At 37.0% G+C, this 27,901-nt stretch overlaps 1 protein-coding gene across 1 annotated transcript; it reads right to left on the minus strand.

Annotated features, from left to right (window-relative positions):
• Positions 1-10,947: 10,947 nt before the first annotated feature.
• RPE65 (retinoid isomerohydrolase RPE65) lies at positions 10,948-27,077 on the minus strand. Its single transcript, XM_059899271.1, has 11 exons — positions 26,986-27,077; positions 26,741-26,882; positions 22,676-22,823; positions 21,382-21,463; positions 21,011-21,143; positions 20,761-20,900; positions 19,670-19,799; positions 12,822-12,936; positions 12,630-12,724; positions 12,404-12,515; positions 10,948-11,105 (listed from the first exon to the last, which is right to left on the minus strand). The coding sequence occupies exons 1-11, from the start codon at positions 27,060-27,062 to the stop codon at positions 10,954-10,956; spliced, it is 1,326 nt and encodes a 441-aa protein (XP_059755254.1). The 5' UTR covers positions 27,063-27,077; the 3' UTR covers positions 10,948-10,953.
• Between the last annotated feature and the right edge of the window lie 824 nt (positions 27,078-27,901).

Below are 27,901 nucleotides of genomic sequence, written 5' to 3' on the forward strand. Positions count from 1 at the left end.
ACCTTATACATTTGGTCTTTGGAAATAGTCAAATGGATATTTAAGGTCAAGGAACTTACATTTAAAATTTCATGTGAGATATTCATTCATAGATACAAATACCAGTTTGGTCTTTATTCATTTGTTCATTTATTCACTCACCCAATGAATATTTAAGTCCTTATTAAGTACCAGGCACAGTGCTAGCTACTGAGACACAAATATAAATAAAACAAGGATTCTACTCTTAAGGAGTTTAGAGTCTAGTGGGTAACAATTAATTATGAAACAATTATGGTAAGTGACTTAGAAGAAAGGTACATGGGGCATATGGGAACAAAGAGAAGAATCATGTATTAAGAGGACATATGTTCCCGGAAACATACCATGGGGCCTGGCATTTCAGGCCATTTCTCTCTTTCTCCTCCATAAAAAACATCCAGCTTAAATCTCATGTTATCGGATTTTACCATCTATTATTTCTCCTAATGTAATTATTTAAGCATTTTCTAGGTTGTTACCCTTCATCTGTTGAACATTTAGCTATTGGATCATTCTCTTCCCATTCAATGCCACTTTTGTCATAATTCTTGGGAATTTCAACATTCATTTAGATGATTGTACCTGTGCTCTGGTATCATAGGTTGTTTGACTCCTCTCCTTTACACTTCCTTGGTCACTCATTCCCAGGTCCTATTCTTAATCTTGTTATACCCCTTACTGCAAACTGTCTATAATCTCAATTTCACACACTCTATTTTGCAACCATTGCCTTCTATTTTCTCTAACTCCCAAAATAGTTTGGCCTGACATGACCACTGACCCTATCCTAATGATCATTTTTTATCTTCCTGTCTCACTCTGCTTAAATTCCATGTCTATTCATTATAATAAGTTTTTTGCATAAGTACTAAACTTCCTCAGCCTATCCAAAGTATATGTGCCCCAGATTCCATTTTTTTCTTGCCTGTTCAAGGACATTGCCCCAGAAATATCCCACTGTTTCTACCAAATCATCATGTTCCCCTCTCTACCAGATCATTCTTAACAGCATATAAATAAGCCATAATTTCTTCAATTAAAAAGAGCTTTTTGGATCCAAATTTCTCCCAGTCGCCCCCACTATCATCTCACTGCTCTCCTTCCCTTTATGGAAAAACTTGTTGAAGGTGTTTCCTATGCTTTATATTTCCAATTTTCCCCCTCATTCATTCTTGCACCTATACCAGTCAAGTATCTTTTCCCACCAATCTGCAGAAACTACTCTTAACAAAGTCAGCCAATGACTTCCACATTGCTAAGTTAAATGAGGAGATGAGGTCAATTCTCAATCCTTCTCTAACTTGACCTCTCCTAATATTTAACACAGATGGTCACCCACTTGTTCTTAAAACACTTTGCTTCTATAACACCCACCTTGACTGTTTTTCTTGTATATTTCTGTCTACCCTTTTAAAATTTTCATTGTTAATCCCTTCTCATCTCCCTGACTTCTAAATGTTGGAGCACCCCAGAGCTCAGTCTTTGAAACTCTTTATTTCCCTTTCTCTATCCTTTGCCTTGTTGATCTTACTTAATTTCATGGCTTTACATACCGTATATGTGGTAATGACTCTCAAATATTTGTCTGCAGACCTGACTTCTCCTCAACTCCAGAAACTTATAACCAGCAGCTTACTTGATATGTCACGTGGATTGCTATAGACATCTCAAACTTAACATTTCAAAAACCGTTTCTGATATTTGTCACTAAACCATCTCCTCCTACTGACTTTTTCATTAATGGTAATTCTATCCTTCCAGGTGCTCAGGACAAAAATTTTGGTGTTATCTTTGACTCTTTACTGTTTCCCCTCAACCAAATCTGTCAGCGAATTGTGTTGGCCCTATCCTCACAATATATCCAGAATTCCACTTCTCATCACCTTCATCACTTCCTTAGTCCAAACCTCCATCCTTTCTCGCTTGGATTATTGCAGTAGCTTCTTAACAGCCTCCTTATCTCTGGCTTGTTCCACTGCAGTCTAGTCTCTGAATAGCTACCCAAAAGATGATGTTAAATTGTAAACCAGATCACCTTACACCTCTGTTTAACTCTCCAATGGCTTGCAATCTGAAAGTCCACATGATCTCACCAACCTCCCACTTCCCTAGACCTCTCTGCTTTCATCTTCATACTTCACTAGTTCACTCCATTGTAGATTCTTTCCTCAGGCATGACTCAAATTTCACGTAATTAAGACTTTGCCTAGCCATCCTATCTAAAGTTTTAATCCCCTCCCAATATTTCATATACCTCCTTCCTACTTTATTTATTCTCCTTAACACTAACCACTGTCAAACATACATATTTTTACTTACTTACATTGTTCATTTCTGCTCAATCACTAGAACATGAGCTCCACGATGTCAGGGATACTTGCTTATTTTGTTTCACCACTGTGCTTGGAATAGAGAGCCTGGCATACAGCTGATTATCAGTAAATACTGAAAATATTATTTAATTCTAAATCAATATAGAATAACCCCTATGCTCTCCTAATGTATGCATCCTATACAGAATTATCAAAGCTAGAAGGAACCATAAAGATAATATGGTCCAGTCCCTCTCATTTTGAGGACACTGGAGAGAGAGAGGTGAGGAGGCTTTCACAATCCTATGGATAGCAATAGAGCCTTGCCAAAGCTCTTTCATCACATGTCTTATAGTAACTTTTATCTTCAACATTTACGTTGTCAAGGATTACTTATAACGTCATGTAAAACTCTAGCTATTTATACCATAAAGTTAATTTACTAATATTTTTCTTAAATGTTAAGCTTATTAGTGCAAGTGAACTCCCCTGAAGTCAGAAAAAAATAAATGTCTCCGTTTGACACATCTCTCTTACATGATGTTTAAACACATTTCTAGTTTGAGGCATTATGGTTCTACCATTTAATTTTTAAGGCCACAAAATTTAATATCTTAGTGACTATTTACTATTGGACTGTTTGTGATATTGTGGTTTATATACTTTGAATATACCTGTTATCTAAAGGCTAACATAAAAAATATTCACAAGCACCACTTTCTTAGAACAAAGCAAGATTTTCCTGCTGTTCCTCTTGGTAACAGAGTTATTGTTTATAATCCTAATGTAAGTAGGTTTTATCTCAGTAAAAACTAGTTTTCTCACAAATAGATTTGTAAATTAGTGTACCCACTGTCTCAGAAATAATGGGTTCCTGTCACCAGGGGGTTGAAAAAGAGATTAGATAATCCCTTCCCTAAAATGTGAAAAAGATTTATACTAGATAAAGGCTGGCCTGGATGACTTCTCAAGTTCTTTCAATTTTAAGATTCTGTTATTCTAAAAGGATGCCAAGTATTATGTATTATCTATTTTATAAAATATATGATGGGAAGTGGACACAATGACACGTACAATTTTTAAATGACTAAGCTTTCGTCAAAGCGAGCTTTGAAATACGAGTGAATAACAATTATTAATAAATATTTCTAGGAATATTATTAGAATATATATAAATGTATATATGTATATATTATACACAAGTTTCTTTTTTTTAATTAATTAATTAATTTTTGGCTGTGTTGGGTCTTTGTTGTTGTGCACGGGCTTTCTCTAGTTGTGGTGAGCAGGGGCTACTCTTTGTTGCGGTGCGCGGGCTTCTTATTGTCATGGCTTCTCTTGTTGCAGAGTATGGGCTCTAGGCGCGCGGGCTTCAGTAGCTGTGGCACGTGGGCTCAGTAGTTGTGGCTTATGGGCTCTAGAGCTCAGGCTCAGTAGTTGTGGCGCATGGGCTTAGTTGCTCCGCGGCATGTGGGATCTTCCCGGGCCAGGGCTCGAACCCGTGTCCCTTGCATTGGCAGGCAGATTCTTAACCACTGTGCCACCAGGGAAGCCCCGATACACAAGTTTCTTATCAGCTATATTTTTTTGCAAATGTTTTCTCCCTTTCTGTAGGTTGTCTTTTCACTTTCTTGATGGAGTTCTTTGAAGCACAGATTTTTAAAATTTCCATAGGGGACTTCCCTGGCCGTCCAGTGGTTAAGACTCCCCGCTTCGACTGTAGGGGGTGCAGGTTTGATCTCTGGTTGGGGAACTAAGATCCTGCATGCCTCCCTGCATGGCCAAAAAAAAAAAAATCTGTAAAGTCTAATTTATCTACCTTTTTCTTTTGTTGTTTATGCTTTTGGTATCACATCTAAGAAACCACTGCCTAAACCAAGGTTTTGGAGATTTACACTTATGATTTCTTCTAGGAGTTTTGAAGTTTTAGCCCTTACATGTAATTCTGTGATCAATTTTGAGGTAATTTTTACATATGATGTGAGGTCTAGCTTCATTCTTTGGCATGTGTATATCCAGTTTTCCCAGCATCATTTGTTGAAAATACTATTCTCTCCCTATTGAATTATCTTGCTACCCTTGTTGAAAATCATTTGACCAAATGTGAGAGTTAATTTTTGGACTCTTGACCCTGTTAATTTGATCTATGTCTCCATCCTTATGGTGGTACCACACTGTCTTAATTACAACAGCTTTGTAGTGGGTTTTGAAGTGGGAATGTATGAATCCTTCAATTTTATTCTTCCTTTTAAGATCATTTTGGCTATTTTTGGTCTTTGCATGTCCTTAGGAATTTTAGGATCAGCTCGTCAACTTCTGCTTAAAGACAGCTGGAGTTTTGATGTAAGTTGCATTGAATCTGTAGGTCTTTTTGGGTAGTAATGCCGTTTTGACAATATTAAATCTTCCAATGCAAGAAAATGGGATTTTTTCCATTTATTTGAGAATTCTTTAATTTCTTTCAATGGTGTTTTGTAGTTTCAGTGTACAAGCCTTGAAACATTTTATTAAGTTTATTTCTAAATATTTTATTTTTTGATACTATTGTAAATGGAATTGCTATCTTAATTTTATTTTCAGGTTGTTCATTGCTAGTATATAGAATACAACTAATTTTTGTATATTGATCTTGTATCCTGCAACTTTGCTGAACTTGTTTATTAGTTCTAATAGGTTTTTTAAAGTGAATTCCTTAGAATTTTTTACATACAAATCATGTCATCTGTAAATAGTTTTCCTTCTTTTCCAATTGTATACATTCTATTTCTTTTCTTTGCCTAATTGCTGTGGCTAGAACCTCCAGTACACTGTTGAATAGTAGTGGGGAGAGCAGACATCCTGTTCCTAATCTTGGGAAGAAAATTCAATCTTTCATCATAAAGTATAATGTTAACTGTGTTTTTTTCATAGATATTCTTTATCAGGATGAAGAAGTTCCCTTCTATTTGTGATTTTTTCTTCATTTTTTAAAATGAACGATTGTTGAATGTTTTCAAAACGCTTTGTCTGCATCTATTGAGATGATCATGTGGCTTTGTCTGCTGTTCCATTAATATGGTGCATTATATTAATTTTTGGATATTAAGCTAATTCTTGAATTCCTAGGAGAAATCCCACTTGGTCATGGTGTAGAGTCCTGTTTACGTATTGTTGAATTTGGTTTGTTAGTATTTTATTGAGGATTTTTCATGTAAGTTCATAAGTGATATTGGTCTGTGGTTTTCTTGTGATTTTTTTGTCTGATATTGTTATCAGGGTAAATTTGGCCTCATAGAATGAGTTGGGAAGTATTTCCTCTATGTCCACTTTTGGAAAAAGTTTGCAAATAATTGGTATTAATTCTTCTTTAAATGTTTGATACAATTCATGAGTGAAGCAGTGTGGGCCTGGATATTTCTTTGGGGAAGTTTTAAAATTACTATCCAATCTCTTTACTTCTTATTGGTATATTCAGATTTTCTATTTGTTTTTGAGTCAATTTTTGTTGCTATTGTCTTTCTAGAAATTTGTCTATTCCATCTAGGTTGCCTAATTTATTGGCATAGAGTTGTTCATAGAATTCCCTTATGCATTATAAATTTACCCCTTTTATCATTATAAAATGTCTTTATCTCTAGTAACAATTTTTGTCTTAAAGTCTATTTCTTCTGATATTAGTATAGCCATTTCAGTTCTCTTTTGGTTACTTTTTGCATAGTATATCTTTGTCCATCCCTTTTTTTTTTTAACCTATTTATGCCTTTGAATCTAAAATGTGTTGCTTGTAGATAACATATAATTAGATCATTAAAAAAAATACATCCTGCCAATCCCTGCCTTATGATTGGCATGCTTAATCCATTTATATTTAATGTAATTGCTGATAAGATATGATTTTTGTCTGACATTTTGCCATTTGCTTTCTGTATCTTTCGTCTTTTTTGTTCTTTCTTCCTCCACTCTTGTGTTCTTTTTTGTTAAATATTTCTAGTGTATATTTTAATATTTAGTACATTTTTAAGTTACCTTATTAGTGGTTGCCCTGGTGATTACACTTAACATCTTAATTTAAAAGCACTGGATGTTTATCAGCATTCTAGCTTGTTTTTTGGAACATACATCTCATGATATGTGTCAATAAAAATGGTTCTATCCTTGTATAAGATTGAGAATTGTTTTATACTCTCTCCCATGTAGGATATCATAAAATACTTTATTTAAAAAAAAAATTGATTAATTAATTAATTAATTTTTGTTTGTGTTGGGTCTTCATTGCTGCATGCAGGCTTTCTCTAGTTGTGGCAAGCAGGGGCTACTCTTCGTTGCGGTGCATGGGCTTCTCATTGCGGTGGCTTCTCTTGTTGTGGAGCATGGGCACTAGGCTCGCAGGCTTCAGTAGTTGTGGCGCACGGGCTTAGTTGCTCTGTGGCATGTGGGATATTCCAGGACCAGGGCTCGAACCCGTGTCCCCTGCACTGGCAGGCGGACTTAACCACTGCGCCACCAGGGAAGTCCCATAAAATACTTTAAATATTAAAGAAAAATCATGTAGCAAAGAAAGCTGTTAAGTTTGTTGAAACCCCAAATTAAAAATATTAACTACCATTTGTTAAGTAGCTACTTGTCTTAGGCACTATGTTAGGTACTTAATATCTCCCCCAAATCATTCAAAGTCAGGTCTAGTACTATTTCCTATTATACCACTGAAATAATAACTCATAACCAGTCATGGTTATGAAGAATATTTGAGTCTCTTCTACATTTCACATCAGCTTAGCCTTCATATCTAGGTTTTTAAGTACTTTTTCAACTCTCTTTATAATAGCTTCAGTAATAATGTATTGCTTCTTGGATTAGTTGATCATTAATACAAATGCACTATTCACATAATTCCCTAACACTTAGCGGTGTTTCTTCTTTTAGTGTGGTAGATTCTTTGATCCTGAATTCTTAGTCCTATGTCTCAATGCAAGGGTTGCTCTTGTAAATGGGAGATACCCCTGTGCTCCCTTTCTGGAAGGAGATGAAGATATGTATATGGATGAATCCAAGTTAAAGAAACTTGAGAAACAGCAAGTTTTGAGATTTTTGTTGGTAGCTTCTTAAACTTATTTTATCATCCATCTAGTATAATATTATGAACATATTAGAACAAGAAATGTCCACAAACAGACTAATCATACAAATATTGGATATGATAGTTTCATCTTTCTTCTTTTTCTTAAATAAGTAAAGCTCTTTGATGTAAATTTAATGTTGGAACTGATATAAAATGACTTGTTTTGAGGATGAATTTATGAACTTATTTAAGTCAACCCTGTAGACTATGTCCTATGAGGTTAGAGATTTATCTACTAAGTTAAAAACCAGAGACTTGAACAGAGATTCTCTAACATTCTAGCTTCACAAAGCCTTTAATGTCGGAGTAACTTTTTTATGGAACTCTAAAAGAATTATGTAACATCTCTGCTTATGACATAGTTAAGTCCAAGTGACATAATATATACATTTGTTCTAATAGCCTAGTACCTTTTGGACATGGCAGAACTTCTCAAAGTTTGGAATCAGATTGGACACAGTCATTATTATTTTGTGTTCCACATTAATTTTTGCATGGTACTTATATTTCCACAGTAACCAATGGAAGACTAGTTTTTTAAAATGTCATCAAAAGGAATGTAGTGATCTAATGTTGAAATTGTGAACTACCTCAAGGTAGTAGTTCACAGTGCCCAACAGATACAGATGATGTTTGGAATCAGATTTTCATCCTGTGTGGAAAGTTGGCCAAGTTATTTAACTTTATTGAGCTTCACTTTCCTCATCTGCAAAATAGAATTATCAAATCTATACATAAAGACTAATTAGTGGAATCCCTGGCATAATATATACTTGTTACTTGGTTACTATTATTCAAGAAGCATTTGGCCCACTAATCAATAGTGGGAATTACTGAACAATCAAAGATTTTATTTGCATCCAGGCTTGATGACTAAGTAGTATGATAGTGGTTGTATTTGAAATAAATTTTAAATTAGTAGAAATATTTTAGAAAGTATCAGAAACCAAATTTTTAGTGGAAGAAATGATAGGTTTAGATTTCAGTTTAAGTTTTGCTACTATTAGAAAAGTAACTGGTCCTCCCTTTCCTCATCTTTAAAATGGTGAATATAGTATCATGGTGGGTATAGTATTAGGAGCAATTTCCACTTTTCTGTAAAAGTAAAAGGCACTCAATGAGTAAAGTTTCCTTTTCTCCTGTCTTTCAGAGATTGTTTTTCCACTGAGACTGAATTGTACCAGATTTGGCATTCCCTAGGGGATCCTTTAGGGGATATTTTCTCTTAATCCTAGTCGGAAGGTAGGCTGGCTTTGCTGTCTGTTGATCTTTTCTGGTTTAGCATGTAGTATAGGAACTCTATCTAGATTATCTGCCATGAGGCAGTTATCAGTTACTAATTACTTTTTGATATTGTCAAATATGTTATTATCCTTTCTCCTTGGCTATGACAAATGTAAGGTGCCCCAAATGGAAAAAAGTTGACTTCAAACAGCTTATTTTAAAAATAACTACTTATTAACAGGTTTATTTATCTTAATTCAATTGAATTTTCCCCTTAAAACAGATTTATTTGTTTATGGATGGGACATGATTCTCTAGATTCCCCTAGATGAATACCTCTGATTCTTAGAAACCAGGTTACTTAATTTTTTCAATCTGAATTTCCAAGTTAATCCTTCTTGCCTGACTTAAATCTCCCTTATTCTAATGTAAGTTTTTAAAGCTCATATTCCATCTTTGCAATTGAAAATAGCTCCTAAGCCTTCTTGGTATAATATTAGCAATGATTATATAGACAATTCCAATTTTGGTGAAATGGTATTGTCAGAATGTTTTAGTCAGATGTGCCTCTCTCCCTTCTTAACACTGTGGTGATCTCCACAGAGCCCAGGGCTCAAAATGGGATCCTGCAACAGGAGAAGTGGGCACACCAAATTGCCAGACTTGCTTACGGAAAAGGAATGGGAAGGAGGCAGGGACTGATTGGCAAGTGTAGGAAGTGACGGTTTTGGGAATTCTCTAAAATTTAAAGACTTAAATAAGTATAAAACTTAGTAATTATTCAGTAATTTATTTTCTTCATTTTTAAAAGAAATGGATAAATAGCCTTCTTTGTGGAACTATGTTCATGCGCCATGTCTAGAGACAAAAACAACAGACTGATGTTTATCTATAGTCACATATTCCACATTATTTTCTGGCATTTTTCTTTTTATTTTTTGAGATATCTAGCTCTACCTAGGAATTATCCACAAAGAAATAATGATTACATTAAAAATCCACAGGGGGAAAAATGATGGAAAAGACCAGTAGTTGAGCTTAGATGAGCTGTGTATGATTTTACTTTATAATTTCCACTTTCTTGTAATTTTAGATTTTCTTTGAAAAGTATGCTTTAATGAGTATTTATAATTTAAAAAAACGAGTTTGCATTTTATCTAAATAAAGAAATCAAATGGATGCATCAAGTACACTAGTCAGTCTGTTCCTTCAAGCTGTTTTTACTTAGTCAAACACAATGCTGATCATCTTAAATACAATGATATGTAATACTTTTGAGCATAAAATAGATGCCAGGACTAAGATATAGAATAAACATTTTTGTCAATCTTCATTTTTTTGCAATATGTAGCTCAGAAGAGAATAATTTTAAAAACAAAAGTGCTTAAAATATATTAATATTGGAAAGTTAATGACAATATTTCTCTTTTTTCACTTTCAGGTGATTGATTGCACAGTGCTTAAATATAATTAAGCAGACGAGGCAACAAAGTATAACCCCCCCCCACACACACATTATTACCCCATACTCTGATTTTAAATAGAAATTATATTTGTAAGTATTTTATGCTCTGTTTTTCAAAAAAATTACAGTCACTACTATATGTAATTGCTTGGATGTTATGTAAGCTTTTAATAGATAACTTAATCTCTGAGAAATTATTTGGTTGAGAGCCCTCAGTGGATTAGAGATAGGTTTCCTCATTGTAAAATCAGAAATAGTAGTAATTGCTATTTAGTATATTAAGTATATTAAACAGAAATGTTAAAGTTTATAAAACTTGAGAATCTTTGAACAATTACATATATATGCATACAATTACAATGATTGTCTTAGATGATAGTCCCTGGTTTGAGAAAAAGTTTGGTTTGACATTTAATAATTAAGCCTTTTTGCAAGATACTGTTTTGACTTGGCAAAGCCACATACAAATCAGGTGTAGAGGACTGGCTTTTAAGTGTTAAAAAATAATTGGGGCAGATAGGTACCTAAAATACACTTTTACAATAGGAATAAAAGTTTAATAAATCCACATTCATTTGCTCTTTGATTGTAAATATATAAAGAGATTTTAGTTATGATGTGTCTGTCTCACAGAGGAAGTATGATTACCTAAATATGCACTTTTTTTAAAAGGAATTGCTTACTCAACTCTGTGCATTCTGTAAAACACTGCAAAATTGTGTGCATCTGCAAGTTAAAAGTCATATACAGCAGGCTAAAACTGAACAGAATTTGACTGCAGACCTATGTTTTTCTGGGTTTTGTCACCAGAAACATTTTAGGCTAGAATGTGCTCAGGATTTTTTGAACAGTCCATGAAAGGTGACAGGGATGTTAATCTCCACTTCAGCCCTGGCAACTTCACTCAAGTCCTTGGCATTCAGAATTAGGAGATAAGCAGGCTTTTGACCTGCCCCAGGGCTCACCACCACACTCAGAACTACACCTGTTAATCAGAAGTTAATAAGGCAATGTCGAATTAAAAAAAAAAAAAAAAAAGCCCATAGCAATAGATTAAGTGTCACTGAAATAATACAGGAAGCAAGGAAGCATTACATTGACAAATAAAGAAAACCAGATGACTTGATATCTTGTTCTGACTCTTCTACCACCTGGCTGTGTGGCAACCCTGAAAGCGATTTAAAATTTTTCATGTCCCCTGGACTATAAGCTCTAAGAAGGGAGCGACCCTATCTGTCTTGCCCACTGTTGCATCCCAATAGCCTACTACAATGATTAGAACATAGTAAGTATTCATTAAATTCTTATTTAATGAATGTTTCTGTGTTTTTATCTGTATCATACGATTTAACACCTGTTCTACCTACGGCAAAAAAAGAATGTTGTGACAATCAAGTGAAAAATGTATATTAAAAGACTCTGGGAATTCCCTGGTGGTTCAGTTGTTGGGACTCTGCGCTTTCACTGCTGAGGAAGCGGGTTCAATCTCTGGTCGGGTAACTAGGATCCCGCAAGCTGAGTGGTGTGGCCAAAAAGAAAAAGACTTTGAAAACAGTAAGGTATATTATTTCTATAATTTCCAAGACCTAGCTGGAAGCTTACTTCCTTCAAACAAAATAAGAAAAAACTTTTTGCAGTTTTGATTGGAAAGGCTGTATATGTAAAATCACTTAGCGTAAAACGGCTCTACAATTCTTTATTTTATTCATTTCTCTGTGGTTTTCCATATTTTAATCCCAGAGAGGATAACCTACCTCCTTGTCCCGGAAAATCAATAGTTAACTAAGACTGACTCTTTGTAACTGAGTTGCTGTTTTATAGGCTGTTGCTCTGGATCCCTTTCTAGCCCCAGCTTACTAAAAGGAAAAACCAAAACTAGAAGCACAAAGCCTCATCCTCATTCTCTTGGATCTGTTAGAATACTCAATTTCCCTCCTTAGAACTCTATCCCTTTTCAGAAATGTATCTAGGTCAGGAAAGGCAAAAACCTAGGCCGCATGCTGCTCCTTCTTCCTCCTCTCCTTCATCTAGAGCAGACATTGATGTTCCATCATGACGCCAGATGGTGCTTTAGCATTTTCCCAACAGTACCAAATGAAACCTGACCATAAGATAAAACTTATTTTCAAATAAGTTTAAATTCTTTAGTGCTGTCTCCTTCAACAGTATAAAGGATTATTTCTGAACATTAGGGAATAATCAACATAACTCATCTCCTAATTAACTAACTATATGAACTGCAATGAAAAGAGAGTGTTCAGACACATCTATTACTTTCATTACCGTCATCTTCCTCCAAGGCATCTGGGTGAGAAACAAAGATGGGTTCTGAGGGGTATGAATCAGGTTCTTGCCATACCCAAGTTTCTTTAGTTTTGACATTCAGCTTACAGAGCTGCTTGTAAGAAAGAAAAGTCAATCAATCAGTCAGTCAGTCAGTCAATATGCTCTACTTGACGAGCATGTGACTCAAAGTACTGTTCGAATATTAGGAAGATGGATTAATTACCCTGTCTGGAACAAAGTGATTCAAGCCAAGTCCATATGCGTATGTGTAAGGTTTCCCACCATACTTCTGGTAGTTGATTTGAGGAAATTCAAATGCTGCAAAATAGAGCACGTGCTTAGGAAAACTCGTTAATCTCTTTGAATGGAACATTTTGTCCTCTGTCATGTGAGGTTTTTTCCTAAATCATCTCACCTTGGCGAGGCCCTGAAAAGAGAACTTCAGGTTCCAGCCAGATGGTCTCGTCACTGCACAGAATTGCAGTGGCAGTTGTGTTGGGGAGTGTGACTAAATTCTTGCCTGTGTCAGCCTAAGAAAGAGGATAACAGAAACCTCAGTGAGCAGGAAAGAAAAATCAAGCAGCCATAAATATAGTCTTCCCAAGTTTTGTCTCCTGAGTTCTTCATTTCTTAAGTCAACATGTAGGGAGAGGCAGTGCAGAAAACTCTAGAAAGGGGAGCCCAGGAACATGACTGGGAAAGCTGTCTGTGTCCACGTCAGTCACTGGCTGTGTGTCACTGGGAAAGTCACACAACTTCATAGGCCCTCAGTCTTCTCATCAGTGAAATGAGACGGACCTCGAAGAAAATTTACAGCTCTGAGGATGGGCTCTGGAAAAAGAAGTATTTTTCTGCAGAACAACAAAGACTTCAACCTCTAGGTATCCATACAGTGTTTGTCTCCTTTATAGTTAGGCTATATTTTTATTTTATTTGAAAACAAAATCATACTCATATGTTGTCAAAAAAGAAAACAAATTGAAAAACTACTGACCAGATGTTTTCTAAGATCTCTTGTCACCTACATTGCTCCCATGTGATTTTTCAGATTATTTTATGAAAGGAATGAATATCATGAGCTCTTTCAAAGAACATATTCATTTAGTAATACCTGCATCAAATACTTAAATACATGTTTTGTGTTAGACTCTATTCTAGGCATTTGGGATATTTCAGAGAACAGAGTCCCTGTCATCATGAAGTTTACATTCTAATTTGGGAACATAAACAATATAAATATAATTAATAGATAAAGTGTTTAGTACATCATGAATGTGAGGAGAAAAAATAGAGCAGAGTAAGGGGGATCAGAAGTGTGCAGAGTAGGTGAGTTGTAATTTTAGTAGGTGGTCAGGGTGGGCCTCATTGAAAAGGTGACATTTGGGAAAAAACTTGTAGGAGATGAAGGAAGCTAGCAATGCAGATATCTGGGGAAGAGCATTTGAGCAGAGAGAACAAACTACAAAGGCCTGAGGTAGGAGTACGCCAAAGGTCCTTAAAGAACATTAAAGAGACCAGTGTGGCTGCACTGACTGAGCTCGGGGGAGAAGAGCAGGAGAGGAGAGTGAAGGGGTAGAGACTGATAGGTCATTGTGAGGTCTTGGTCTTTTTCTGTGAGCGAGAGATAGGAAGTCATTGGAGGGTTCTGAGCAGAGCAGTGGCAGGCTCTGATTTATTTTGAAAAGAATCACCCTGACTGCTCTGTCGAGATCACTTTTGCAGCTCAATATTAAAAAAACAAACAACCCAATCCAAAAATGGGCAGAAGACCTAAATAGACATTTCTCCAAAGAAGACATACAGATGGCCAAGAAGCACATGAAAAGCTGCTCAACATCACTAATTATTAGAGAAATGCAAATCAAAACTACAATGAGGTATCACCTCACACCAGTTAGAATGGGCATCATCAGAAAATCTACAAACAACAAATCCTGGAGAGGGTGTGGAGAAAAGGGAACCCTCTTGTACTGTTGGTAGGAATGTAAATTGATACAGCCACTTTGGAGAACAGTATGGAGGTTCCTTAAAAAACTAAAAATAGAATTACCATATGACCCAGCAATCCCACTACTGGGCATTTACCCAGAGAAAACCATAATTCAAAAAGACACATACACCCCAATGTTCATTGCAGCACTATTTACAATAGCCAGGTCATGGAAGCAACCTAAATGCCCATCGACAGACAAATGGATAAAGAAGAAGCGGTACATATATACAATGGAGTATTACTCAGCCATAAAAAGGTATGAGATTGGGTCATTTGTAGAGATGTGGATGGATCTAGAGACTGTCATACAGAGTGAAGTAAGTCAGAAAGAGAGAAACAAATATCGTATATTAATGCATATATGTGGAAGCTAGAAAATGGTACAGATGAACCAGTTTGCAGGGCAGAAATTGAGACACAGATGTAGAGAACAAACGTATGGCCACCAAGCAGCAAACCACCAAACCACCAAAGCAGTGGGGGGTGGGGGTGGTGGTGTGATGAATTGGGCGATTGGGATTGACATGTATACACTGATGTGTATGAAATGGATGACTAATAAGAACCTGCTGTATAAAAAATATATATATATGTGAGAGATACAAAAATAAATAAATAAATAAAATACATGTAAATTAAAAAAAAAAAAAAAAGAGTAGGGGAGATGCAAGAGTGAAATCAGGGAAACCAGTTTGTCTTGTAGTAGTCCAGTCAAAAGAAAACAATGGTTCAGACTAGGCTAGTAGCATTGAAGTCAGTGAGGAGTGTAAGGTAGAGCCAAGAGGATTTCCTGATAGATAAGATACGGGGTGGGGAAGAGGCATGAAACTGAGAAAGGAGTCAAGAAGGGCTCCAAGGTTTTTGGCCTGAATAATTAAAAGTTGGAGTTGTCACAACAAAGATGGGGATTACTGAAGGTAATTTTTGGTAGGGGAAGAGGAGAAGTTTAGGTTTTGTCTATTAAACTTGAAGTGTTTATTGGACATCAAAATAAAGACATGGCATTGGCAGTAGCGTATAAGAACCTTGAGTTAAAAGGAAAGTTGGAAATGAAATTCTAGGCTGCTTTAAAGCATGAGTCTTTACAAAGGGAGTGAGTGTACAGATAGAAGATAGAACAAAGGGCTGAGTTCTGGTGCCCTCCAACATTAAAGGGTCTTCAAGAGAGGAATGAGGGGATAGGTGGTGGGGGCAAGAAGAGTTAAGAGAAGGATTTTGTAAGAGGGCAAAATAATAGCATGATATGCATGATTTAATGAAAACGGGAGGAGAGTGAGATATATGAGAGAGGGGGAGAATTGTAGAGTGTTGTCCTGGAGAGGGTGAAGAAGGATGGGAAAGACTAGTTCTGAATAGGATGATGGAAAATTCAGCATGAGTACAGATGCTGGTGGGTGGGTAGATGTGGTGGCAGGAGTCTACGTTCTTTACTGATCTCTTTCATTTGTTTCGGTAAAATAGGAACCAGAGCCATCAGTTGAGTATGAGTGTGGAGGTGGGAGGTGTTAGAAGGTTGAAGAGAGGAGGGTGTGAAATATTTAACTAGGAAAGTGAAGTTGGGAAATGTAGCAGTAAGGTTTGTGGTCATGTACTTAAAAATGGGCCAATTAACACAATTGTGTGTTTTTAGCACTTAATTTCAGCCTTAGAGGTACAAGCATGGAGTGGGTGGAGGGTTGAATTTAACTAGGATTATGATTTTGACAAATAAATTCTATAAAGTAAGAAAGAGGCAAGAGAAATGAAGATCTACTCAAGGGGGTGATTACAATGATTGACCATGAAATTGTTATTGAATAAGGAGGGAAGGTAAGTCCTCAAGGGAGTGAGAGATGGTGAGAAGGTAATAGGTTCAATAGACTGGAGGTTCCTGGTGGGAACTGCATTAGGGCAAGTAATTTTAAAAGATAAGAGGTGGTAGTCAGAATGTGTCATGCATGAAACCAAGGTTATGGTAGAAGCACAGTCAAAGGTAATGGCAAGGTCAGTTGCATGAGTGTGGGGAGTGAGTGGCTGAGATAGAATGGAAGACAGAATCAGTGGAAGACATCATGGAACTGAGAGGCCAGTTGTTGGAAGAGTCACCTATGATGTGTATATTGAAATAACTGAGAGTCAGGAGTAGATCAGGGGAGTGTGACACTGAGCCAGAAGGGAGAAGGAGTGGTGGTTAATCGGTGAGAATAATAATGAGGGGTGTATATATGTAAATGTAGACATACCACTTGGCTATATACTTAGCTGAAGTGAGATTTGAAATTGGAAGATTTTAAGGGTGGGTGGAAGGAGCAATGGTCTGGAAGCAGCGAAGTGGAATAAGTGTATCACAACCCCAGGCCCGGTGGTACAAGCGCTGTAAGAGGAGAAACTGCTACCCCTGGAAATTGCTGCTGAAGAGACCAGTGTCCTAGAGGGAATGTCAGATTTTTTGGTAAAAGAAGAAGGTGGAAGGAACCTTCTGAGCAGAGGATAGATCGAATTTTTCTGGTATGTACAATGAACTAAAAGGAAATAGTGAAAGATTTTCAGGATTGGGAAGAGATGGGAGGTGAGGATGGGTCTTGTGAGATTCTGTGAAGTGGGGCCTCGAGGCACTTCGTGGTGATTTTGGGAAGGAGAGAGCGGCATGTGTGCATACATACATATTTATACATGTATACAGTAAGTTCAAATGTTGATGTCGAACATATTACTTATGCGACTGTAACTTTAATGATTTTACTCTGTCGTATCTTATTTTTTTCCACCATTAAATTAGGGTTTTTAATGTAAGAGATCTGTAACATTATCTTTGCTTTCCAAACTAGCTCCTTATTTTCACTCTTCCCCCTCACTATTTTTTTAACAGATGCATTTATCCCCTGACCCAGCAATTTCACTTCTGAGAGTCTATCCTATTGCTGTATCTGCACATATATAAAATAACATACATACAAAGTTATTCCTTGTGACATTATCTGTAACAGCCAAAGAATGGAAACAACTCTGTTGCCCAGCAGTGAGGGACTTGGGTATGTTCACAAAAAAGGATACCATGCAGTTGAAGAAAGCAAATCTTCAATATATATTTTAAAATGAAAAGAAGCAAGGAACAAAAATGTGGATATAGAAAGTGACTTTTTGTGTAAAAATGGGAAATAATAATTATATATATTTATATTTTCTTATATTTGCATAAACAAAGGAAAAGGAAAGACATTAAAAGTTACACACAGAAGTGAAGGGGAATGGTATGGAATGGAGGCAGATAGAGGTTGGAGTGACACTTCCAGTGTGTACCTTTTTAGATCATTTTGATTTTTTGACCATTTAAATTCACTGCCTATTCAAAAATAATAAAGGTATATTTTAAAGATATCACTGTTATCTTAATCACTAAACTGGAAACTTCACTCATACTCTTTCCTCTCCTTCCTTCAATCTGTTTATCTATTTCTCTAATTTATGACTCATTTTTCTCTTCATTGCCAAACTTTTAAAAGTGCAGGCTATAGTGATTGCTCCCACATTCTCATCAATTGCTCACCTTTATTGCCTTGAAACCTGATTTCTGCCTTGCTCCCTACTCCCCTGGAGATCACTAAATCTGGTTTTTGGCTCTTCATCTTCAGTCTTTTCAACTTGTCTATATATAGCAGTGGGCACCAGTGAAAACCTTCTCTTACCTTATCATGTGGCATTATCCTCTCTTAGCTGTAACTAGGGCCCTTTGGTGACTTTTTTCTCTTTCTTTCTCTGACTCCTCTTTTCTTACCACTTTCTGCACATGGGTGTTTCCCCAACTGTTGTGCTTGGCCATCTTTTCTTTTCTTTCAGCATTTTATGGCTATCAAGTTCCTCATTTTTAAAATAAACAAATTTGTATGTTTCTTTTAAAACACTTACTCTAAAGTATGAATTTTTCCTGCTAGCAATCTTATCTATCTTCATATATTTGATCATCATTTCAATACCAATAACTATCAGCTCTTTTCTTCTGGCCCTACTTTGTGTCTCAAGGACCTGCACTTCCATATGAAAGCCTACAAGACGTCTTCACAAAAATGTTGTTGATGCTGATTTTGTTATTGATGATGATTATAATGAATATTATTTAACACTTTCTTTGTGTGAGGGACTATATTCAGTGATTGACATATGTCACCTCGTTTATTGATCACAAAAATCCTGTATGGTGGATATAGATAAAGAAAAAGGGATTTAAAAAGGTTAAATGTCTTGCTGCAAATCACACAGCTAGAAAGCTGGAAGCCCTGGTCAACCTGGGTCTGTCTTGAAGTCAGCCCTTTTACTAATTCACCCCCCTTCCTCATAGTTCTACAATTCACGTTTATCTCCAAACCTGCTCTGCCTATCACATTTCCTATTTCCAAAGGTATCAACACTCTAGACACATAGGCTTAAAGGATCTCCATGGTCTTTTGCATGTCTAAGACTTAATTCATTCTACCATCCAATCAAATGTAAGATCCTTTTAATTCTACCTGTAGGAACTCTCACTTTTGTCTGTTTGTCTGTTCCTACTACCACTACATTTTTCTATCACCTGAGTGATTTTCACTGTCTCCAATCCCAGGTCCCTATCATCATCCTTTCTTCACTTCCAATACTACTTACACACAACACAGCCTTATTTTAGAAAATCAAAGCTGCAAATAACCTTAGTTATTATTTAGTCCAATTTATTTAGGTTTCTGAGCAGGCAACCGAACTGTAGGGGAGCTTGCTCACTGAGTGACTTGCTCAGGGAAGCCGGACATTTAGTAGCAGGGACAACTAGAGTAGTCAGTACGCTTGATACCCAATCCACCAGCTCTGAACATGGCTTTCTTCTGTTCAAAACCTTGACTATCTCCCCATCACCTGTCAAATAAAGCACAAACCTTTTGGCCTGAAAGCCTTCAAAGACTGCCAACCTACTTTTTTTTTTAAGTTTTTTGCCCACTTATTCCACTGTTTTTGCTTATGTTCTAACCAGTTGGATTGCAATCAGTTTTAAAGGATTTTGTAAATAGAAGAACAACAGGTGTAGAGTCAAAACCTGGTTTTCGTTTTGACTCCGCCACAGTTGGATTTTGCTAAGTCATGTGACTCTTCTGAGCTTCAGTTTCCTTGTTTATAAAATGAGGGAAGTGGAATTAGTTAATTTTTAAAGTTCCTTCCAGCTCTGAAATTTCAAGACTTTATGTATAAACACACAGCAGGAGAAAAAATGCTGAGCGAGATGAAACATTCTGGTTATATCTGAAATCTATGTAGAGGGTGGTTACCTTGTCAGTATTCAAAGGAAGTACGTATCTCCTAACTTCAGGCTGGGGAGCCTTTCTGGCATTTCTTTTCACCTCTTCCCAGTTCTCACGTAAATTGGCTAAATATAAGTAATTATAAACAAATTCAAATCTGCAAAAATAAGAAGTCAAACATGAGGACAGCCAGTTACAAATAATTTAGAGACATGCTTCATGCCTTTTAAAAGCACAAGTGCCTACCTATTCTTCAGACCCCAACCCAGAACCTGCTAAAGACTCAGGAATACTGGAGCCATTTCTCCTGCCCACTCTGGGTGGAGAAAAGAATCCTGCTCATGGATATGTTTACATAACAACAGCCTTTGAAACTTTCTGCTCTATTTCTCTATCACCATTCTGTCTGTGTCTTCAGGGGCTACTGTCTTTTTTAGTGACCTGCTGGGGTTTTTTTGTTTTTTGTTTTTTAACTTATTTATTTTTGGCTGTGTTGGGTCTTCGTTTCTGTGCGAGGGCTTTCTCCAGTTGCGGAGAGCGGGGGCCACTCTTCATCGCGGAGTGCGGGCCTCTCACTATCGCGGCCTCTCTTTTTGCGGAGCACAGGCTCTAGACGAGCAGGCTCAGTAGCTGTGGCTCACGGGCCTAGTTGCTCCGCGGCATGTGGGATCTTCCCAGACTAAGGCTCGAACCCGTGTCCCCTGCATTGGCAGGCAGATTCTCAACCACTGCGCCACCAGGGAAGCCCTGACCTGCTGTTTTGAAGAAAGCATATCTCTTTTTCCCAAACCCAGACTAGGTGGAGTTCTAGGCTCCCCAAAGGATCTTGTTAAGTTTGAGTGAAATTAAGCTTAAGTTTACTCATCAAGTCACAGAATCTTTTATTTTCGGGTCTGGTTCACGGACCTGATCAGTTTTCAATCATTAACCATAGTTTTGAGGTTCAGTTAGTGTTTCTGATTATCTAAACTCCTTTTCAATCATATTTTGTGACTTAAGCATTCTTCTTGCTTTTTTAGATGTTATTCAGATTAAATATTGAGAGCGGCATCTCCAAAAAAACCCCTAATTTCCAGGAACAACTAGAGATGTAACATTTATCCAATGTCCTTTCTTACCCTTTCCAGCAACAGAGATCCACAATCAGAAACTCACTGTCTTCATAGGTATTGATGTGATGGAAGAGGTTAAAAGGAGATGTCCTGTATTTATTATTGATATACTTTTTTCTTTTTCTGTCAGCAATATGAAGCCAAACCTTGAAAAGTGAAGAGAATATTTTGATGCACTTAAAAAGAAAAAAAAGTGTGCATTATGAAAGACATATTCTTCAGAACCATAAAGCTGACGAATAAATGTAAGACTTACCCCCATGGTTTCATTGGACTCAAAACAATCCATGTAGTTGGCTCCCCAAAGACTCCATGAAGAAAGAAACTTGAACAGGTTAATTTTGACTGGTGTCTCCACAAAAACAATATAGTTGGGAGTCAAACCAAAACTGTTCAGAAACAGAAATAAACTTGTGAGTGGGAAGGGTTGATTCTCAAACCACAGAGAAATATGTACACATGAGGTTTGCTCAGTTATATGAATCAACAGTGCCTACATGAAATTAACTACATTTAAATTTAGGTTTCTGCAAGAAAATGTCATGATCAGGATTGGTATCAAAGGTAGGCAAAGCAGATCTTTAAACCTGAGTTTTCCTGAAGATTCATAGCAGGCCTTCAAGTTACCTATGGACGTAAGATGGCTTGAATCGGTCACTGCAGGGGAATTGTACAACGATCTCTGACTTGCTTATTGGATCTTCCTTGTCTGAAATAAAGTGGTTTCAAAAGACTGTGGAACAGCCTCTTTTTTTTTTTTTTTTTTTAAATACAAAGCATTTAGAACAGCTTATGCAAGCAAAGAAATACATTTTCAGATCTTGATTTTTTAAAGAGTTTATTTCCATTTTCTTAGTCACTGGCATTTCTTAGAGAAATTTCATGCAGAGCTGCAATCACCCAGGAAAATCCAAATAGCAGCAGATTTGGAAAGTACACTCAAACAATGTGTGGCAGACAGAGTATAGTGGAGTCACATCTTACATCTGGAGGTGGGTTCTAAGTCAAGGGAGTAAGGCAAAATTTTAGTATGGTCAAAGTGCCTTTTACAATCTCTGAAGTTATCTATAAAGTTATGGCATATGTGGTTTTGGGCCATAGCCCTTTACAATAATTCTTAGGCACATTAAAGTTTATTTACTACTAAGGCAGTGTCTTCAAACCTTAGTGTATATAAGAACCACATAAAAAGCTTCTGAAAATACTGACTATGGGCTCACCCCTAGAATTACTCATTCAGTCTACCTCAGGTGGGGCTCAGGATTTGTATTTCTAACAGGTTCCAGGTGATGCTGCTGGCCCAGGGTCTATACTTCAAGAATCATACTAAGCAGTAATAAATAAAAATCCATATATACTCAAATAATTCTATTATCAAGATCATTATCAAATTTCTGGCAATGAATGGAGGATGAATGGAGAATTCTAAAGAGTACTCTCTTCTGTTTTAATATTCTTTCTCTATAGTATATGAGTTAAAAGGTTATGTTTGTAGTTTTGGGAATTAAATACACACAAAATACTTACTACACTTTCATATACATGTGTGTACCCTATTACACATACACATATTTGTTTAAAATCTTAATTTTGTCTGGCACATGGACAAGTGCTCAATAAATATTTGCTGGATTCGAATCTAAATCTTATGTGATCAGAGTCACATATACACTACATCTTTGAAACACTGTAGAATAGAACATGGCAACTTATTTTTGAAGATGTCATTTCCGGCTATGGTGCTCTTTGGCATTGGTCCCCTGTTAGGGTAAGGGTGAGGGGCAGTTGTCCTAAAATCTGAGAGTAATTTAACTGTCCATATAGTGCTATCCTGATATTTCTGATCTGACACCCTGTATTTCCAGTAACTTTCTCATATTATAGATACTTGTTTTAAGAAGAGTCAAAGTGGTAAACTGACCTGCTTGTAGTGGAGGGATCTTTACAATATTGTAGGCAATTGAAAAATTTTTCCCAAAGCAATTACCAATATTGTAAACAGTCCCATCATTTTCAACGTGGGGGTGAGCAGTGGCTCCATTGACTGAGACATAGTTGCAAAGATCAACCTATGGAAGGAGAACAAACATCACCCATGTTAAGAGAAAGATCGTATTACACCTTTGGTTCCTCAGTCTGACCTCACCGTTACCACTTGCACCCTCACCCTAAGTGTGCTTTCTCTCTCTTTCCATCTCTCTGGGTCTTACCCTCTTTTAAGTCTGTAGAAGTCCCATCTTTAGTGCTGAGCTCTCCTCTGACCCCCATGCTGACCCCTCATGCCTCTGAAATCTTCAAGTTCTCCCTGATTGAGCTCTCCAATTGATGTAGGCCATACATTCCTCTGGTTGGTTACTTTCCTTTTGCACATGCAGTTTGTCTTCAAACAGTGACGAATTTGAATCCTGGAACTTCTTTACATTCCCCTTATTGAATTACATTGAATTGTATGCTGATAGTCAATAATTTTCATTTTATAAAAATGGCAATTTTTTATGATACAACCTAAATACCAAATCCAGTGTCTTACATACAGAATGAATTTGGAACTGAAAGGAACTTCAGGATTCATCTAGTATAGAAAGTCTTAACCTAAACCGACTTCAGGGGAACCATGAATTCCTGGAATTAATGGAAACTTTTTGAAGACAGGATTCAGTGCTTTAATTCATTTTGGAGTCTCATAAAAAATTCAAAACCACTAATCTACCACAAACCTCTCAGTTTACATAAGGAGAACTTGAGGTGTCAGAGAGATCAAATGACTTATCTAAGGATGTAGAGCACTAGAATTTCTACCTGGAACCTGCTCAGTAAAGATTTATTGAATGAATAATCGATGGAGTATATATTTGTCTAACCAAAATTCTTTCTATGTGATTAGGAGAGTATGTTTTAAAGCATAGGGAGTTTTTAGCACCCTCATTTAAATAAAAGGCAAGACATTCATTCAGTCATTCAGTCATTCATCAAATATTCCTTGAGCTTCTATTATATGCCAGGTGCTGTGTCAGGGTCTAGGAAAACAGAGATGGCCCTTGCTTTCAAGAACTTCAGTCTAGATTTGCACTGTCCACTATGGTAGTCACATATAGCAATTTAAATGTAAGTTAACCATAATTAGATAGCGCTTCAAATTCAGTTCCTCAGTCACATTAGCCACATCCAAGTGCTCAATAGCACTTGGACAATGAAAATATAGAACATTTCCATCGCTGTAGAAAGTTCCATTTAATAGCACTGTATTAGACCAATAAGCTGGTATACAGTGCAGTAGGTGCAAAATGATATCTGTAAAGAAAGGCCATCTAACCCAGACTAGGGGAGTAGGCAGGGCTTCCCAAGGGCAATGACTCCAACACATGTTTGAAAGATGAGTAAAATTTACCAGATGGAGAAGGATGACGGTGTGTTCTAGGGAGTAGGAACCCTAATGTAAAGGCATAGAGTTGCAAAAAGTGAATGCTGCTTGGGGATTACTAGTCATTCAGCATGGCTGCGGTGATACACACACATGGAGGAGGAGAAATAAAAATGGGCCAGCCACAAAGGTCTGTGTTTTTAACTTTATCTTGGAAACTATGGGTGCACTAGTTGGAATAACACATTTATACTTGCATTTTAGAAAAAAAAATTGCTTCTACTGAATTAAAGAGGCTGTATTTAAGGGAATCAGGCTGGAGGCAAAGGAACTTGTTAGGAGTCTATTTCAGTAATAGTAAACAAACAAAAAAACACTCAAAATTTTAAAACTACATTTTAATACGAAGTCAGGGTATAGTGCTGCTCACAATGAAACCTGACTCCTAATAAAGTCTATTCTGGAGCCATACCATGAACTTCACACTTCCAATTAAATTACTATGGTAATCGGATTCACTGCCAAAGTCAAATGGATGGTTTAGAAACTCAGCTTCAGTATTTCTCTAAATGATCTACACACACACTCATATGTGGTTTCAAACATACATCTAAACTAAGAAAGAGCTATCGAGAATATGTTAAGCCTTAGTAAATAGTCTGTTGGGGATTACAAATCAGCATGTGATATTGAGACCCATTGTTGGGACTCCTTTTCCTTTCTATTCCTACTACACCGAATATCTAGTTCTGGTCTTCAATTCCACCTAACTGGTCTCCTAGCTATCCCTTATCTCTTTTGTCCTCCCATAGAGCTTACACGTGGCTTCCAGATTAAATAACCTAAAGTACAGCTCTGCTTATACCACTTCCCTGAACAAAAACTTTCAGTAGCTTCCCATCAGCTAAACGACTTATTCCAAATTTTTGTCCATTATTCAAACTTTTAGTTTCACCCTACCCTGTGTTTCACTATTCCCCTTGACATGGCATGCTTTAGATCACTAGTTCTCACCTGGGAGTGCTATTGCCCCCTAGGGGGAGAGTTGGAAATGTTGGGGAGAATTTGGAGTTTGTACAATGATTGAGGACATGTCTGGTGTTTAGTAGGTGGGATCAGGGATACCAAACCTCTGCAGTGGGTGGGACAGTCCCCACAATGATGAAGTACCACCGGCCCAATGCCACTGCCACCTCCATTGAGAAATACTGCAAATCTAGCCAAATAAATTATTCTTTATCCTCCAGTTTCCCACCTCTATACAGTTGATCATGGTACTCCCTGTATATGAAATGTTCTTTCTCCAAATTCAATGAAGTTGTGCCTTCCCTTTAACTTCTAACTCAAATGCAAGACTTTTTTTTTTTTTAAAACATCTTTATTGAAGTATAATTGCTTCACAATGGTGTGTTAGTTTCTGCTTTATAACAAAGTGAGTCAGCTACAGATATACACACGTTCCCATATCTCCTCCCTCCCGCATCTCCCTCCCTCCCACCCTCCCCATCCCACCCCCCCCCAGGCGGTCACAAAGCACCGTGCTGATCTCCCTGTGCTATGCGGCTGCTTCCCACTAGCTATCTATTTTACATTTGGTAGTGTCTATATGTCCATGACACTCTCTCATCCTGTCACATCTCACCCCTCCCCCTCCCCATATCCTCAAGTCCATTCTTTAGTAGGTCTGTGTCTTTATTCCCATCTTGCCACTAGGTTAGAGTCTGTCATACAGAGTGAAGTAAGTCAGAAAGAGAAAAACAAATACAGTATGCTAACACATATATATGGAATCTAAGGAAAAAAAAAAAAGCAAGACTTTTAAACCTTCCTTGATCTGCCTCACTTCACATCCACCAACTACTGCCAGAAGTAATCTTTCTTTGTCCTTTCATAGAAGGCTTTCCTTCTGTGAAAAGAGTCATCACATTCTGTGTCCTATTATAGTTAAGTAATGTATTTATTTGATTTCTCCACCTAGGTGTTAAGCTTTCTGAAGACAAGAACAATGCCTTGCAAATAGTTACATCTTAATAAATATTGGTTGAAAATGTAGATTTATCTTATCGAATGTTGCACCGAGATTGCCTAAGTTCTCATCAAAATTTGTCACTTTCTAATACTGCTGACATGTTTCTCTATGCTTTTTCATTTAAGATATAGCTTTATTTCTAACAAGAAGTGTCTATAAGAAGGGGCAGGTTAGTGCAACACAATTTCCTAGAACAATGAATGGTAGGATTTTCAATATTAAATGTGCCAGTTCCATGCTAGTCTATAAAAACCATGAAGAGCAGGGACCATGTTGTCTTACTCATTGGTATATCTTTTGCATCTAGCATAAGTTCTGGTACATGGAAGGGACTCAATAAATATTTGTGTCACAAATAAATATGTTAGGCATTTTACACGGTTTTCCTCCAATCCACATAATAAATGTTTGAAATTTCACAGATGGAGAAACAAAGTTTGCCCTATGTCACATTGCTAGTAGTTGATGACAAAGCAGGGATTTGAAACTTAATCTATCTGGCTCTCATATTCTTCAAACCCAAATGCACAGCTGACTTAAGTCTAAGTTGCAAATTCTAAATTCCTGAGCGATATCGCCTGAGCACTGTGTCCTACCTGCTTAATTGTCTCCAAGGTCTCGGGATTAATCTTTGTAATGAAGTTGGTCTCTGTGCAGGCATAGTAATCTTCCCCCACTGGGTAGATATTAACAAGGGCATTGTCAGTAACCTCCACTCCTCGAAAGTAAGAAAAAAACCTGCAGAAGCAAATGGATTTTTCAGTCCAGTAACTTTCAAGCCATGAGAGAAAAAGGGCTAATGTAAAACGTCTTTAATAACATGCAGTTGGGTTTCAGTAACCTGGAAAATATATTCTTGCAGGGGTCTGGGAAAGCACAGGTGCCAAATTCTGTTATGACGATCCTTTTCTCAGTCATTGCCCGTACGTAAGCATCAGTGCGGATGAACCTGAAGGACATTGAGACACGGGAAAGGGTCACAGACAAGGGCAATTAGTGTAGTCCATGGGGAGCTTAGAATATGGTCATTCTATGTGCCCTTCTAAAGTCAGAATCATAAATCCACAACATGAAGAACGAAGAGTCTCGTAACTTTCTTGGGGTGACTGAAGGAGAAAGAGACAATGTGCCATGAGCTTAAATTTATGTCTTATAAACTTCACAGTGACATATGAGGAAATCAAGGTTCAGAGAAATTAAGTGATCGGCATATGTGGCCAGAGCCAGAAAACATGCCTTTTCCATATCACACTATGCAGCCCCATGGGTAGTTCACATTGGACCTCTGACTTCCTGTAGCCTATAATTCACCAATCTACACTGAGCGGGGAAGTATAGAACATGTTATGCTGAATTATATTCCTTTCAATCTTCCTCATGTTCCTCTTGTGTTTTTCTTCAATTAAAAAATTTATTTTGCTACTTTTAAAAGTAGATATTCTTGAATCCGGTCTTTTGCACAGGCAGACCTCCTGAACCATATCTCCCAGACTAGATGGCATACGTTGCCTAGGATTTCTCATGTGGAGAGCCAATTAAAATCTGATTTTGCACTTTCATGAAAAGGAAAAAGTACCAAGGTCTTTAGAAGGCATATAAAGGCTTTGCCTGACCTCCAAAATATGCTTTCATAACTAAATTTTTGCTTGACCTGATCTGTTTCTCTTCTATTACAGTCCAAGTTATCCTGACTACTTCAAGACTCCATTTATTCTTTCTTTTGATGTCTCTTCAGAATGCCTGAAATCTGTGGTGAT

Source organism: Balaenoptera ricei, chromosome 1, assembly GCF_028023285.1.
Source record: "Balaenoptera ricei isolate mBalRic1 chromosome 1, mBalRic1.hap2, whole genome shotgun sequence".
Classification (NCBI taxonomy): Eukaryota; Metazoa; Chordata; class Mammalia; order Artiodactyla; family Balaenopteridae; genus Balaenoptera; species Balaenoptera ricei.

Bases quoted from the DNA above. Each gene is read 5' to 3' on its own strand.
- RPE65 (XM_059899271.1), bottom strand. From the start codon at position 27,062: ATGACTGAGAAAAGGATCGTCATAACAGAATTTGGCACCTGTGCTTTC. The intron at 19,800-20,760 runs GTAAGAAAGGAC...TTATTTTTGCAG, and splicing joins GATCTCTGTTGCTGGAAAGG to ATTTGAATTTGTTTATAATT. The intron at 11,106-12,403 runs GTAATGAAAGTA...TCTGATTAACAG, and splicing joins TGCCTTGGAGGAAGATGACG to GTGTAGTTCTGAGTGTGGTG.